Here is a 16,391-nt window from a genome sequence, read left to right on the forward strand (position 1 = left end):
CTGTTAGCCGCGGCTCGCGCCCGTCTCTGGAGCTCCTTTAAGCAGCGCTCTTAATCTTACCCTCTTTTCGCGCACCCCGAAACAATGGTCTCTTGCCTCTTCGGCAGCTCCAGACTTTTTCCCAGACTCCCTCCCAGCTAGCTGTGGTGCACTAGCTCCCTTCAGGCTGTGTTCAGGCCGCCAACCCCAGTCCTCTCCCTGCGCTCCGACCGAAACCCGAGCCTCAGCTCGCAGCCCCGCCCGCCCCGGCGGGGGAGCAGACAAGCCTCTCGGGCAGGTGAGTGCCGGTCGGCCCTGATCCTCTGTGCGGGAATCTCTCCGCTTTTCCCTCCGCACCCCTGTGGCTGTGCTCTCCTCTGCGGCCCCGAAACTACCCCCTCCGCCACCCGCCGTCTCCGCCCGCGAAGGGTCTCCTAGTGTGTGGAAACCTTTCCTCCTTCACACCTCCCTCCCACTGGTGCAGGTCCATCCCTATTTTTGTCTCTTTTTTCTTTTTTCTTTTGCCCTACCCAGGTACGTGGGGGCATTTCTTGCCTTTTGGGAGGTCTGAGGTCTTCTGCCAGCATTCAGTAGGTGTTCTGTAGGAGTTGTTCCACATGTAGATGTATTTCTGATGTATTTGTGGGGAGGAAGGTGATCTCCATGTCTTACTCCTCTGCCCATCTTGAAGGTCTCTCCCTTATAATTGTTTTAACATGGTAATTTCAGAATAATTTTTACTCATTTTTGGAAAATGTGATTATGAAGCAGGTTTTTGGTCCTTGTGGTACATTTGTCTTAAGTCGAAGAGTGATGCTGATTTTCATACCTCAAGATGGTGTGAAGGAGCTGCATCAGATGCTCTCATTCATTTACTTATTAAACAAACCATTAGGGAGTGCCAACGATGAGAGCAAACTCGTGTCAATCCTGAATAACTTGTATCTTGGTTTTGTTTTTCATTGTTTATCTTTTTCTGGCTTTAGTATATACTCCCTCCCTTTAATCCGTAGCAGAGGATGTTTTAAGTTGGCTGAACTCATATAAAGCCTCAACTGGGATGCTTTAAATTTTTTACGTTTTGTGTCTTAGTCTGTTTGGAGACTCAAAGATGGGAACTCTTCCAACCAAATGTAGATACTCAGATAGACATGAAATTTTGTGTATTTTTTCGGGGGTTTGATCCCCACCCCCAAAGCCCACTGGGACCCAGACAGTGTTTCATTTGGGCCGCAGCATATGTTTAGAGAGGTACTGGAAGATCATTCTGGGCAGGAGCTCAGGCAGAGTTTCCTGAAGGGCAAAGCAAGAAACGAGAACTTTCTACTGTAAGTTGTGTGGACTCCTTGAAAGTCTCTGAGAAGAGTGGGCTTCTGGAAGAGTAAGCTAGCAGCAGTTCAAAATACAAGTTTGAAGGCAGGAGATTAGGGTTGGGAAGGTAGGTTTGGAGACTTGCAAAATGTGGACAGGTAACAATGAGATTAGCAACTGAAGCAAGAAAATTTTAAAAGGTGATGCATAGAAAAGAGAAAGGGATCTTGTGGGAATCAGATCACCAGACTCTCTTGAGTTGGTTTGCATCCTGGACTCAAAACCTCCCTGGTGTGGTTTCCCACAATTGTCGCTGTGTGGCTCTTCCCAGCTACTGAGCGTTGTTGAGGGAGCACCAACTCCAGCAGCTGATACCCTTTAAAGAGAATAATTTCCAAATTCAGTGTTGCTCCAGAGGCTGTTCACTTCCTCCGTTTGGCTTCTGTTTACTCATTGCAGTTCGTTCTTTAAAACAGTCTCCTCAGCCTCTCTGTAACCCAAACTTACTTAAAGTCACCTCAGTCTTTATCTTCTTCCCATCAGGCTCCAATAATCCATTTTATCCACTGCTACCACATTAATCCTTCTGAGGCTCCCATCTGATCTGTGCCATTTGTGACCAGATATCTCAGTTCAGATGTTCAGTGACTCAGAGTAAAGTCCTCCGATGACGAATTTCTATAAGCACTTGTCATCCCACCTCTTCTCCTCCCTAAGAACCTTGTTTCACAAAGTTCTCAATCTCTTCCCTACATCTTCAGCCTCTTACTCTGCACTGGCTCTTGCAGCTCAGCCTATTGACGTGATCCCGTCTCCCCATCCTGACACATTTCCTTCAGTTGTGCTCCGTTACCTTAAGAAATAAAGTCCGACTCCCTAAAGAGGTATGCAAGAAACAAAAACAAAAACTGCATTATCTGGTTCCAAAGCCCTTGTCCTTGAGCGACCATCCTGTTCGGCTGGCTTCTTCCCTTTATACTCAGAGTTCGTTAAAAAATGTAAAGGCTTCGTTATCTCCCCAGTCATGGAAAGCAAAAACTTAATTCTTGCTTCTTTGTCCTCCCCCATGTGTATCCGGAAAATTACCAAGATAATTCTTCCCCGTGCTGGATTGCATCTTTTTCTCTGTGTCCCTTCTGTCCCTCCAGACGAGTGCAGTAGCCTCCTCATTACTTCCTCTGCCACCTGTTTCTTCACACTCCAGTTAAGATGCCATTGCTGTGAAAATGATTCTCCTAAGAAGCACATCTGGTTGTGTCCTGGTGGTAGGTCTTCTCGGTCAGGCTGATTAAAATTGAGCCCCTCCTCCACCAAGGCACTCTTGATCTCATTTAACTTGTATCATAGTCACTTTTTTTTTCTCCCCCAAGCAAGTATCTTTTTTTTTTTTTTTTTTTTTTTTTGCGGTACGCGGGCCTCTCACTGTTGTGGCCTCTCCCGTTGCGGAGCACAGGCTCCGGACGCGCAGGCTCAGTGGCCGTGGCTCACGGGCCCAGCCGCTCCGCGGCATGTGGGATCTTTCCGGACCGGGGCACGAACCCGTGTCCCCTGCATCGGCAGGCGGACTCTCAACCGCTGCGCCCCCAGGGAAGCCCAAGCAAGTATCTTCTGCCATACTCTGCAGTTGATTTAGCTTGACTGTGGAATGTCTGCTGCTCACCCTACCTCCCAGGGCGGGCTCCCTGAGTCGGCGTTTGTATCTGTTTTGCTTACGGACATAGCCTAAGTGTCTGGAACAGAGCGAGCTTTCCGTACATATTTGTTGAATGTCATAATGTCAATCCCCATTTTCGAATTCTCTTCCTTCTCCCTCTGGGTATAGGATAAAACCCAAACACCTAATAAACTTCCCCCAGGCTTGCAGGATCTGGCTCCAGCCCCCTCTCGCACCTCTCACCTCTGGTTCCCCATCTTGGCTGACACTCCGGGTTTCTCTGGGTTTCTTGAAGCTCCCAGACATGCCATGTTCTTTCAGGCCTCTCTGTTCCTTTTGGGTCTCTTCCTCTTTCCAGGAATCCACTCCTCTTTCTTCCTCACGTGGGGAGAACAGTTCCTTTTCTTTCAAAATCTAGCCCCAAATGGTACGTGGCACGCCCGGGGGGTGTTTTCCAACTCTGTGAAGCAGAGTCAGCTTCTCTTTGCCTCCGTTGAATTTGGCGGAGTTCCCCGTCACAGCAGTTTTCCACACTGATGTCTCTGACTCTTCCGCTAGAGTCTGCTCAGCCGTGTCCAGATCTTCTGTGCATCTGCTCCAGAAATAATCAGTGTCTGGCGCACTATTAAGTGGTCACTTAAGACAGTGATTGAAAAGAGGGGATTACCCATTCATTGAACCACGTCAAGTCAAAAGTTCAAAGCGGGCGTCCCTGGTGGCGCAGTGGTTAAGAATCCGCCTGCCAATGCAGGGGACACGGGTTCGAGCCCTGGTCCAGGAAGATCCCACATGCCGCAGAGCAACTAAGCCTGTGCACCACAACTACTGAGCCTGTGCTCTAGAGCCCGCGAGTCACAACCACTGAGCCCGTGTGCCACAACTACTGAAGCCCGTGCACCTACAGCTCGTGCTCCACAACAAGAAAAGCCACCGCAATTAGAAGCCCGCGCACCACAACGAAGAGTAGCCCCCGCTCGCCGCAACTAGGGAAATCCCGTGCGCAGCAATGAAGACCCAACGCAGCCAAAAATAAATAAATACTTAATTAATTTTAAAAAAGTTCAAAGTGCCTTCGCCATGCAATACGTCCAAATCGTTACTGCCTTCCCCCGCCCAATTTATGTCCCCCATGTTCCCAGCTTCCATGAATGAAGGGGGCCACTCCGCCGATGTGAATGTGGCCATCAGGAATGACCTGCCTCCTCTCCCTCATCCACCCAGTCAGTCCCAGGTCCTGTTGACTCCTGGCTTCCCAGATGTCACTCAGATTCATCTACTTCCTTTCCGTCTTGCCCAGGAGCCTTTGCCAACCTGTCGTCATCTGTCACCATTGCACATGGCCCGGCATGTGGTTGAGGGTTCCATATGTATCTGTTGAATGATTGAATCTCCTGGTTAAAACCATATTGGATGGTAGTAGGTAGAACATCAGGCTGTAAGATCGAGATTCCAAGAACAACCTGTGTTGCAAAGTCCAGGAAATTTTTCTGAAGGATGGTGTCAAGAGGCCCAGCAGAGTGGTTCTGGATTGGCCGCAGCTCTAGATGTAATTGGACTTTCTGGAACGGCAAGTCCCTCCCACCTGCCTTGATTTCGCCAAGGAGGTTATTTTCTCAGATTATGCCTGTCATAAAAATTCAAGTCGGGGCCTCTTTACCTCACTGAGATCTATAGATGCTCATGTACGTTGGAAAAGAGTTTTATTCCAAGTGATAAGCGGTCAGAGTGCTTGTGGCCCTTAAGAAAGGGTCCCCTGGGCATTATGAGTTTGAAGGTCTTCATGTCCTCAAAACGTCAAGCTGTTGGGATTAGGCTAGATGGTACCTAATGTCACGCTCAACTCTCAATTTACAGGAATTTTTTTTTTATTAAAGCAAAGCACCAGGAACAAAAAGACCTAAACGAATTGTGGCAATTGTAAAATCTTATGAAGTGTAAATGTTTCTAAACACGGTCAGTGGATTTTAAGGCGGAGGCACTCGTTCAGTAGATGCTAGTACTTCTGCAGGTCTGGGTGAAGCATGGTTGTAGGAAAGAGCATTGTGGGTGGTGGAGATGTTGGCGCTGGAATAGACGGTTGATAAATGTTTTCTCCCTCCTCTTTTCTCAGCTGACGGTGTTATAGTGATGGCATCTGTCAAGTCTTATTTGAGAAAGTGCTGGGCCAGTAGCTACACTGTCATTTGACTCTTTGGATGCCCTGTCCCTGCCTCGTAGGGGAGGCTCCGATGGGTCAGGGGCGCTCTGTTCCTCCTCCAACACCTCATCCTTTTGCTCAAGCCTAGGTGAAGGCTGGGCAAATTTGGTTGGGGTGCTCCAGATTCCTAGGGTTGGGCTGACTGTCACCAGCCTTTAGAACACGTTGGTAGGACTTCCATTCCAAAAGGCAGAAAGAGAAACGGAAGTTGGGTCATGTGGTTTCTGTCATCTGTAACCATGGCAAGCATTGGCCATCTGTGAGGCTCCCATTTTAACACTTTTCCTTCTCTCGCTCTTTTCCATCTCTTTCTCGGGAAAACAAGCTGAGGAAGTGGAGAGGCTGGCGGCAATGCGATCTGACTCCCTTGTCCCGGGTACCCACACCCCACCCATCCGGAGGAGGAGTAAGTTTGCCAACCTGGGAAGGATTTTCAAGCCTTGGAAATGGAGGAAGAAGAAGAGTGAAAAGTTCAAACACACGTCTGCAGGTAAGGTTATGTTTTCCTTTGTTTCTCATCGGGCGTTTGTTTTCTTCAGCTCTGTACGTTCATTCGTAGAATTTAATTACCCTAGGCTGTCGGAACCAAAGGAAGAGAATCCAGCCTTAGGCTTGCTCTTGTGTTTAGTGATCCTTCAGAATGATGGAGATTGGCTTTTAGGTCCTATGTGTGTTCTCATGGCTCAGGTTGTTGGTTGTTGCTTTGCAATTTATAAAACCACCACTTCTATTTGATCTATAAATAGCTGAACTTAGAACTCCACCTTTCCCATACCTGTATGCTTTCATTCTAGCGTCGACAGTCCATTTCTCATTTTTCATCCTTATTTTCCCTGCTCCCATAAAAATCAACACAGGAGCAGAAAGTAAGTTATATATGGTTATTGGCAGATAGGAATAGGTTATTTCATGGAGACAAAAGCTTGAGTAAGCGAAGCATCATTGTAATGACAAAGATAACTATATAGTTCATAGCCGAGTGGACGGCAAAGGAATCTGGGTAAAGTCAGCGTGGCAGGGGTGTGAAGAGCACAGACTCTGGAGTCAGACTGTATGAGTTCAAGTCCCAGCTCTGAAACTTGGTGGCTGCATGACCTTGCTCAATTTAACTCCGTACCTGTTTCCCACCTGTAAGATAGGGGTGAAAATAGTACCTTACATGACTTAGTGTTTGTGGGGTGTTTATGGCGGCACGTTATGTGGGTATTTTTTAATAAGTAAGAGTATTGCAGAGGGAGATGTATAGGGAAAGAAACGTGAAGAGTTCTGATTTGACCCTGTCGGGTTTGACATGAGGTGATGGAGGAGCCGTGCAGATTCTTTTTGTTTGTTTTGTCCTGATTTTGGTACCCGGGTCATTCCAGGGATACTCTGGGGCTTTTATTTCCTTCTTCCTCTGTGTCCTCAAAAATTCAGCCTGTTCTCCCTCTTCCTCAGAATCATCACCTCCTCTGTTTCTTGGTCCTCTCCCCGCTTTGGCTCACGTCTAAACTGTGAAATAGGCGATGATCTGCTTCTTGTACATGAATACTCGTCCACGAATCTGAGAATTTTCATGCTAGCTGCTTTGGGGAATGAAAGAGAAGAACAAACATAGGAAAGTTGGAATCTGAAACAGTTCTCATGGTAGACATCCCCAGTTTCGTGCTTTCTGACTGTTTCTGAGGTGGAAACCTCAGTGCCCTGTGGCTGTATATAATTTGTTCATTCCTGAGATTACAGTGAACCTCCGAATTCCATGAATTTCTAAATTGTCACGCCGCTGACATTTACCTGACTACACCCCACTCTTCACCTGACTGCATTCTCCCTTTTGGTCATTGTACAGACTTGTTAAGGTGGCATAAAATGTGTACGTCGCTTACGTATTTGTAAACACTACTGAGAGATTTACGTGCAAGGGAAACTCTAATGGATGACTCCTCTGTGTCCCCTAGGAGTGAAACAGAATAGGGCACTTACATCATGGCCTTGGAGAGGAGAAATCTAAATGAAATATATTTTCAGGCAGAGTGAGGGGTAAGACATGTGAACAGGAAAGAAGAAGGGAATGTTCTGTAAGCACTGGAAAAAATAACAATAAAGATTCCACAAGTTCCAGGCTTCCCTGGTGGCGCAGTGGTTGAGAGTCCGCCTGCCGATGCAGGGGACGCGGGTTCGTGCCCCGGTCCGGGAAGATCCCACATGCCGCGGTGCGGCTAGGCCCGTGAGCCATGGCCGCTGAGCCTGCGCGTTCGGAGCCTGTGCTCCGCAACGGGAGAGGGCACAACAGTGAGGCCCGCATACCGCAAAAAAAAAAAAAAAGATTCCACAAGTTCCTTTACGATGGTCTTCCTGACTCTGCTATGAAAATGGTTTGTAGTAATACACACATCCATTTAAATAGTTGCCATTTGTCAGCATGAATTCCCGCATGACGGTGGCAGATGCATTTCCTCCTGGCATTCCAGAGCTTTGCGTAGTCCATTTGGCAAGACCACAGGGCGAAGGTCTGGTGCTTCTCATGTGAAATGGCACCTGAACCGTCGTGCAGACTTTTTAAGGTGTCGGAGGGCTTCCTTGGTGATGCAGTGGTTAAGAATCCGCCTGCCAATGCAGGGGACACAGGTTCAAGCCCTGGTCCGGGAAGATCCCACGTGCCACAGAGTAACTAAGCCTGTGCGCCACAACTACTGAGCCTGTGCTCTAGAGCCCACGAGCCACAACTACTGAGCCCGCCTGCCACAACTACTTAAGCCCACGCACCTAGAACCCGTGCTCTGCAACAAGAGAAGCCACTGCAATGAGTAGCCCCGCACGCAGCAACGAAGACCCAATGCAGCCAAAAAAAAAAAAAAAGATGTTGGAGAACTTGTCCTTTGATGGGTGCAAGTACAGTGGCATCAAACCACTCATGAACCATTAAAAGTCTGAAAATGTTTTCATTTAAAACTTTTGAGGGAAAGAATTAAAACATGAGACAGGCAAAGTTGCAGCTTTAATCCTATTATTAACTATTCTTAGCAAGTTCTTGTGATCTCGAGGGTCAAACTGATTAATTTGGCAACCGAATGCCATATTTGTATGTGGTTTTATTGTATTTTATTTTTTTGTATGTGGTTTTATTTTAAAGAGACATATTCAGCTCCTGAATTAGAGAAAATAGAGGATAGACTAGAGCATATCCGTATATTGTGATGGATGGTTATATGATATAACAAGCTATTCTAGGTTTTTTAAAACCAGTGGTTTACACTGTAGTATCCTTTGTTCTTAACTGGATTCAGAAATATTATTCCTTATTTTTGGAAATAAGGAGAGACTTTCTGTGCTAGTTTTTAGCTCCAAGGAGAAAAATACTGACAATTTAAGGATGTTTAGCATGATAAATTATATATATGTTCAAATAGTACTTTGAAGTGCAGACTTTCCTATGTGTGGATAAGAGTCAAATATTAAATATACAAGAGGGTTGACTGTGGGAGTATTAATTGGTTGGCCAATTTTAGCTGTTATGCATTTACTTGTCTTATATGTGTGTGTCTGTAATGTCCTTTCATATGTACAATAATTTCCACAATTTTAAATACAAAGAATAAGTCCAGATATTACATTTATATTATGTATTTGTATTTAAAGTTGTGTGCTTTCTTGATTACATGAAAGGTTACATGATTACAATGCATACTTGGCCTGTTATTATTTCCACAGTGAGTTAGTTACCTTTATAATTTGCCGGAATTAGCTATACTGTAGTCTTACTGTAACTCAAGTTACAGGATGTATGTGCCTGTGTATGCAGCATTTTCAAAGGTGCACCCAGAAATCTTGCTTTGTAAGTCATGGTAGCAATAAGAAAACTACATTGGAAAATTATGATGTCAACATTTTCCTTAACTTTGGCATCAACAATTACATGAATTTTTCAAAGACCGATCTCCACGTCCCATGCTGCTCAGACATCTTCCTATTGTAAGCTGGAGGCTGGTGTCCTTAAACGGCCTTCAGCACTGAACTCTGGTGGAGAAAACACTACAGGACAAAAAGCTTCTCTCAGAAGCATCACACGACAGTAGGAGTAAAACAGTAATGGATAGAACATAAAATAATGGGTCCTCGGGAGATCTCAACATGCCTTTCAGCCTGTCCTCAGAGGCTCTGTCCAGGGCCTGTGAAGCAATTAGCCTGACATGTCCAACTTCTTCTGTAGAATCAGCGACAGGGGTCCACGACACATTCCACACCTGCCCCAGGAGCAAAGACAGATGACAACATCCACTCTGAAATAGAATCGACAGGGCCTCCCCAAAATAGTCAGCTGCAGCCATCTTATCCAGATTCCTTGGAAATGAGGATTGTATTTATAGAAAAGCAGAACTGGCAGGAATAAGCTGTGAAGACGCCACCGAGTTATGCTTTTATTTCCTCTTGAAAGAAAATCATAAGCTGCGAGAGTTGGCCCTGGAAGTCTACAACGTGCCAAAATTCGCTTTGTGCTTCTAAGCTTTCCTGCACCCCTAGGGCCTTGAGCAAAAAAATTAAAAATAAAAACCTCTTCCGGAGTGCCTATCACTTACTGAAACTGGCCGTGGGAGTATGACTGCGAGCGGAAACTGGACCTTGTCGGTGAGCTCATGGCATGCACGGTGTCTCTGGAGAGACAGTCAAATTACAAGAGTAAAGGTTAAGATCACAGCTGTGATAAGGACAGTGAAGGGAAGCTACTTGAAAGAATGAGGGGGCGGGGCTTGAGGGAGTAGGGAAACTTTCCTAAGAAAGAGAAGTTTGAGCTGGGATGTGAAGGAGGCGTAGGAATTTAGAAAATTAGCCTTCCAGGTAGCAGAAACAGCATGTGCAAAGGCCCTGTGGTGGAAGAAGGAGGGGTCAGCCAGCTAGGAAAGCAAGGATGACCAGTGGCTGGAGAATGGAAAGCAAGGAGTGTGGGGTGGGCTGAGGATATCTGCCTGGCCAGAGGTTAGGATTTCAGACTTCTGTGAACCGTAGGGAGTTCAGAAACGATACCCACTTGGCATGTTGCGCTTATGTATTTGCCAAGCACTGCCACCTTCGCTAAAAACAGGCAACAGTGCAGACAGACATCTCCCAAAGGTTATGGTCTTGAGGGAAAAACAGGTAGTTAAGCCAATACTCACAACAAAGTGTAAGCAACAGAAGACGCGCAGGGGCTTCAGGAACTCAAAGGAGACAAACCCAACTGAGCTATAACTTACCAGGAAAGGTTTCCTAGAGAAATGAATGTTTAACCAAGGAATTAGGCAGTGAATGTGTGGAAGTCTTCTCTCCCAGTGGAAAGAACAGGATGTAAGAAAACCTGGAAAAGAGAGGAGGAGAGATTGACAATCTATAGCTTGGAAAGAGGTTGTGGTTTGGAAAGGACTGTTGGGCAGGGAGGGGTACAGAGTACTGAGAGATGAGGTTGAAGAGGTGGGCAAGGGTCTGCTCATAAAGGTTCTTAGTAGAACGTCGTGGAGTCTGGGCTTTATCCTGATGCATTACCCTAATGAAGCTATCAGAAGACTTGCCTTTCTGAAAGATCATTCTCCATGCTATGGGAAGAGTTTGGAGTGGTACCCAATGTTATTTTCAAGTTGTTAATATAACTTCTTCCATATATTTGTGTCTGTAATGAGAGAAAATTTACTTGTGAGAGAATTAAGAAGATACCTCGTTGCTGTCACATCCAACGGAATATTAAGTGTGTCTGTTGATTCTGGCAACAAGGAAACTGGTTAGCAGGTGGTTAATTATTACTGTTGGGGAGAGATGAAGATAACCTAGGCTAAAAGAGTGGCATTAGGAGCTACAGGCTGTGAACAGTTGCAAGGGATATTTAGGAGATAGAATGAGCAGGACGTGATTACAGGTTGGATGTGGAGGATAAAGGAAGAATAAGAACCACGCTCTTGTTTCTCTCTGAGCAGTGACCTGCCGTTAGATGGATGGAGGTACCACATACTACATCGGGTTTATGGGCAAAATGAGCTTTTATTTGGGGGCATGCTGGCTTTCATGTGGTTCCAAGATACCCCAGTTGGAGGGATATTTGTTGAAGCCATGGGATGAAAACTCCAAAGGAGAATTTGACATGGGAAGCAAAGAGGGGTTGTGGCAGCCCCCTGAGGACCACTGACCTGCAAGTTATGAACACAGGCAGCAGCAGAGTCTACAGGGAAGGCAGATAAGGCCCGCCAGAGAATTAGGAGGAAAACCAGGAGGGGGCCATTGGTATCTCCTGACCGGAGCAGGAGAGAGTTCAAGAAAGGAGGAGGGTCCACTCTGCCAGGTCCCGGCAAGATGGTCAGGACTGAGAAGTGTCTGGAGCGTTCAGTGAAAACTCATTACTGGTGCCCTTGGGGAGAACAGTTTCGGGAAGCTGCATGGCTGGGAGTTTAGAAAGCATATGGTTATGGTGTGAGTGAGACTTGAGGAAGCAGACTACTTCTTTTAAGGAGTTCGTCTGGGAGGGAGAAGGAGAAGTATAGAGTAATCACCAGAAGGGGGTAGAGCTTGAGGGAGGTGTTTTTTTGTTTGAGATTGGTTGGATTGTGTCAAGATGCAGAGTTCACCTTAACATGGCTTTGGCATTCCAAGGGGAATAGAAACACCAGCGCAGCGACTGTGAGGCCAAATAACTGTATTTCCGCGCATTTTTCAGTGATGACAAGTCTCATGACTAGGAGAAAGACATGCAAATAATCAGAGCACTGTTGAGCATCTGATCTTAATAAGAAATCATCAAGTTGTGTAGCTTTCAGCACCTGGCTGGATCACAGTTCTCTTTGTACGATTGGAAAACTCAGTTTCTTTAAAAAAAAAGAATGAGCATGGACAGGCACAGAATCTTCTTACCTGCGTATCCATCATGACTCACAAAGGGAACATCTAGAGGTTAGAAGGCAAAGTAGACTTAGAGGCCCTATTTTTTTTAAGAGTTTTTTTCTTCTGTTTTTATTATTTTTTTAATGAATTTATTTTATTTGTTTATTTTTGGCTGCGTTGTGTCTTTGTTGCTGCGCACGGGCTTTCTCTAGTTATGGCGAGCGCGGCTACTCTTCATGTTGGTGCGTGAGCTTCTCACTGCGGTGGCTTCTCTTGCCACTCAACATGGGCTCTAGGCACGTGGGCTTCAGTAGTTGTGGCACGAGCGCTCAGTAGTTGTGGCACGAGCGCTCAGTAGTTGTGGCTCTCAGGCTCTAGAGCACAGGCTCAGTAGTTGTGGCGCATGGGCTTAGTTGCTCTGTGGCATGTGGGATCTTTCCGGACCAGGGCTCAAACCCATGTCCCCTGCATTAGCAGGTGGATTCTTAACCACTGAGCCACCAGGGAAGTGTAGAGGCCCTATTTTTAAAGGACATCTCTAGGAGGTACAGGCTAAAAGTTGTGGGAATCGGCACCCTCCCGGAGTGGGGATTGTAAAGATATCATTGTTACCTCTCAAAGTGCATGTTATCCAACATTCTTTGCTTGCATGTCAAGACTATATGGTCCTTGATGACAGCGATCCTGCCTTTGCCTCTCTGTCCCCCAGCATTAAGTAGAGCACCTGATGTAGCGGGTACCCGAATGCGGTGGCCAGCCAACCGTACTGTTGAGGTCCTCTGTTTAATAGGTCTGAAAGGGGAGAGGTAAGGACAGTGATTGAAGCATAAGCTGGAAGGTCCCGGCCTTGGAAGAACTTGCCATCATCCACGAATGCTTTTCAGTTTCTCAGAGCTGTTCACAGGTCAGGTTATTTGGGCAGCACTGTTGCTTGGGTTATCTGTTGCTATGGGACCAAACACCCCCAAACTTAGTGGCTTAAAGCGACAAACTCAGTTGTATTATGTTCTGTGACTGGGCTCAGCTGGGTGGTTGCTCAGCTGGTGTCGCTTGGGGTCTCTCACGTGTTTGCAGGCAGATGGGATTGGAGTCATTTGGAGACTAACCAGGCCATGGGGAGAGCTGTAGGCCTCTCTCCTCCAGGCATTCTCAGTGCCAGTCCGTGTGGTCTTTTCCCGTGGTCTCTCCAGCAGGATGACTCAGGGCCCCCAAGAATGTGAAAGTAGAAGCTGCCAGGCCCGTTAAGACTCAAGTCCAGAATTGGCGCAGTATCCCATTTGCAGTATTCTGTTGCTTAAAACAAGTCACAGGAGCAGCCCAGACTCATTGTTGGAGCAAACGAAACAAGGGTGTGAGTGCCAGGAGCATGGTTCATTGGGTGCCAGTATTGGAAGCCAGCTACCTCCATTGTTGAGGTCTAAGAAAACTGCAGGTGCTCCTTATTCCCTTCTTTCCAGGTAGACTGCTTTTACAATTTTATACTGACAACAACAACAGCAGTTGCTATAATCTGTTGGGTTTTCTGTGAATGTGACACGTGCATGACCCTGTCCAGGCGTTATTACTTTACTTTCACAACAGACCTACATAGTGTTATTAAGCCCATTTGGCAGGTGAAGAAACTGAGGCTTAGCGCAGCTAAATACTTTCCAGTTAGAAATGGAAGAGTTGGAACTTGAACTTAACCTGGAATCTTATCACGTACATTGTGTTTTGGGTCCATGAGTGTGGGAACTCATAATTCAGATGCTTTAAAACGTATCATTCATCTGCACTGAACAGTGATGTGACAGGACACTTTCCTTTTCTGACTTATCTCTAGAAAGCTGAAATGTGAAGGAAGAGAATCGCATCAATAGGCACCAACCCTGGAGGTCCTAACGTCTTTCTTGAATGCCCTTAGAGGCAGGGGTTAACAGCTTACCCATCTTTGTATCATACAGTATCTAGTTCAATGCCATGTATACCACAGACACTTCCTGTTTGTTGAATGGCTAAGAAAGAATAAATTGACACTGGCTGCAAACAAATACCATTCAAAACCATTACATTTATGTTTGCAGTAGAACAAGATGTCTTTCTGCTATTTGGTACATAGAAACAAAAGATGCATGGATTAGGTAAGCAGACAGTGACCACGCAGACCTCTGGAGCAGGTGCTAGATTTAGGGCTAGACATTTGCAGAACTGATTCTGAAAGGACACAGGCCTTACAGCATTTGTCATAAGGTGTCTGCTTGGCCACTGACTTCCAAGATAATCTGGAGTTCTATGTGAGGAGGTCGTGTGGACCACTGGTTAGGGCACAGACCCCACAGCCTGACTGCTGAGCTCTCTCAGGCAGGTTATTTGTACTGTCTGAGTTCAGTTCCCTCAGCTAAAATAGGAATAAAACTGACACTTCCTAAAGCTGTGAGGGTGGAAAAAAAAATTAGTTGTGGAAGCTCTTAGAATCATACCTCGCATGTAGTAAATTTTTTGTAAGTTTTATCTACCATTATTTCTTTTTTAGAAATGCATTAAAAAGTAAGCAAACATCCAAGAGGAACAAAAGACTTCTTATTTCATAGTTTCAGTTTTTGGATGGTGTGTGTGTCTCTCAGATGACAATTCTTATGAGCTCCTCTTAGATTTTGGGAATGTTTGTTCAGGTACTGGGTGTAGGAGTTTGCTTTTAGACACATCGTACAATCCCACCAAGCTGGAGTTTACGCCGTGTTTTCCTAGATACCAACAAGTTAGGTCACTAAAGTATTTCCTCTTCTCTAAGAATTTACAATTAAGTGGACACACACAGTGGCCCCTGAGGAAGTGCTTCATCCTGTTTTTCCTTTGCTGCATCGTAGGCAAAAATACTGATGTATGAAGAGGTGTTCTGGGGGGAAAAAACAACGAGCATGTAATCTGAAAATCAGATCTCTGTGGCAAGTCAGAATGCTCAAAAGTAGAGAAAGACGTAGGCAGGATACCGTGTGCTTTATTTTCCAGACCTGGGCATCTTTGACAGTAAAATGAGATGCCATTACTATTTCTGCCAGGATAATAAGCGCGAGGTGGGCCCGTGCCAGGCAAGGCGGGGAGAATGGAGACGCTAAAGCCACATGGACATAAGTTGCAGACCCTGAGGCCAGTTCTGTTCTGCAAACACAGTAGAAGTACCAGTTAACTTGCAAGGCGTAGTGGAAAGAGCCGTCGGGACTGAGACTCATAAAAACATTCAGACAGCCCTCAACTGCCTGCCATTTCAGTGGAATCCATTAATGGTGGTTGAGTCCCTTAGCATAGTTACAGAAGTAAATTTCTTTGTTCCCAGCCCTCATACTGTGTGTCTCTCTCCTCTCCCGCACTTCTGCTGGGTGTCTTGATCGGAAATTTTGTCCCAGGGCCAGTTTCTTTGGCTAATCATGGATTCTGTCTTCCTTCGACACCTCTCCCCGCGGTTCTTGTCTGTGACCCTGGTCAGCTCCCAGGCCAGCAAGCACGATGCCTTCCCCACCTCCAGGCCCTCCAGGAGCACACCTCAAGCTCTGCTGCCACCTCTCCCTGGACCAGCCCTGACGGCCATGCTCCACTGGCCCTGAGCGCTTCCCGGCTGGGCTCACCACATTCTTCTTTCTTTATGCTTCTTCCTCGCGTCCTTTCCCTTCTCATTCTTCTCCTCCCCTTTCCTTCTGGGAGCACTCATTTGTCCCATCTGAAGCTCTGATGTCTCCTGAGTCCATTACATTCTTAGTCATTTGCTGGCTCCATCGATATGGTGGCAGTGGACTCAGATCTCTGGTGGCAGGTTCAGCCTCTGCCCTGACGCTAGCCCTTGGCTGGACCTTCCCACCATCACCTAAATAAGCATGTGTGCACCAAATGCCTCATTTCTGCCCTAACAGGCTTCCAGTCCGGAAGCACCCTGACTCTCTGAATCATCATTCACTTTGGGGACACTGGAAATCAAGCATCTATTGTAGTTCCTTATTCAGTCCAATTGCAGTGTGCACTCTTCTCTCACGACTATCGCTTTAATATATAACCACGCCTCGTTTCATCATGCTTCGCCTTATTGCGTGTTGAAGATGATGCATTTTCTGCAGGTTGAAGGTTTGTGGCTACCCTGTGTCCAGCAAGTCTATCGGCACCATTTTTAAACAGCATTTGCTCACTTCCTGTCTCTGTGTCACACTTGGGTCATTTGTGCAATATTTCAAACTTTTTTATTATTTGTTATGGTGATCAGGGATCGACTCGCTGAAGGCTCAGATGACGGTTAGCGATAAAGTATCTTTAAATTAAAGTATGTATGTTGTTTCTTAGAATGCTATTGCACACTTCATAGACTACAGTATAATGTAAACGTAACTTTTATTTGCCCTTGGAAACCAAAAAAATGTATGTGGCTTGCTTGACTGTGATATTTGCTTGATTGTAGAGATCTGGAAC

General features: G+C 46.1%; 1 protein-coding gene across 13 annotated transcripts in view; it reads left to right on the top strand.

Annotated features, from left to right (window-relative positions):
- Nucleotides 1-16,391, top strand: part of PHACTR1 (phosphatase and actin regulator 1) — a 540,649-nt gene that overhangs the window by 327,458 nt on the left and 196,800 nt on the right. For all 13 annotated transcript variants that reach the window (XM_067752006.1, XM_067752007.1, XM_067752013.1 and 10 more), the window contains one exon: nucleotides 5,467-5,631. In XM_067752006.1, coding sequence (XP_067608107.1) covers nucleotides 5,467-5,631 — 165 coding nt within the window. The remainder of the gene's footprint in view (nucleotides 1-5,466; nucleotides 5,632-16,391) is intronic.

The sequence above is a fragment of the Pseudorca crassidens genome, chromosome 10, assembly GCF_039906515.1.
Source record: "Pseudorca crassidens isolate mPseCra1 chromosome 10, mPseCra1.hap1, whole genome shotgun sequence".
In the NCBI taxonomy this organism is placed as follows: domain Eukaryota; kingdom Metazoa; phylum Chordata; class Mammalia; order Artiodactyla; family Delphinidae; genus Pseudorca; species Pseudorca crassidens.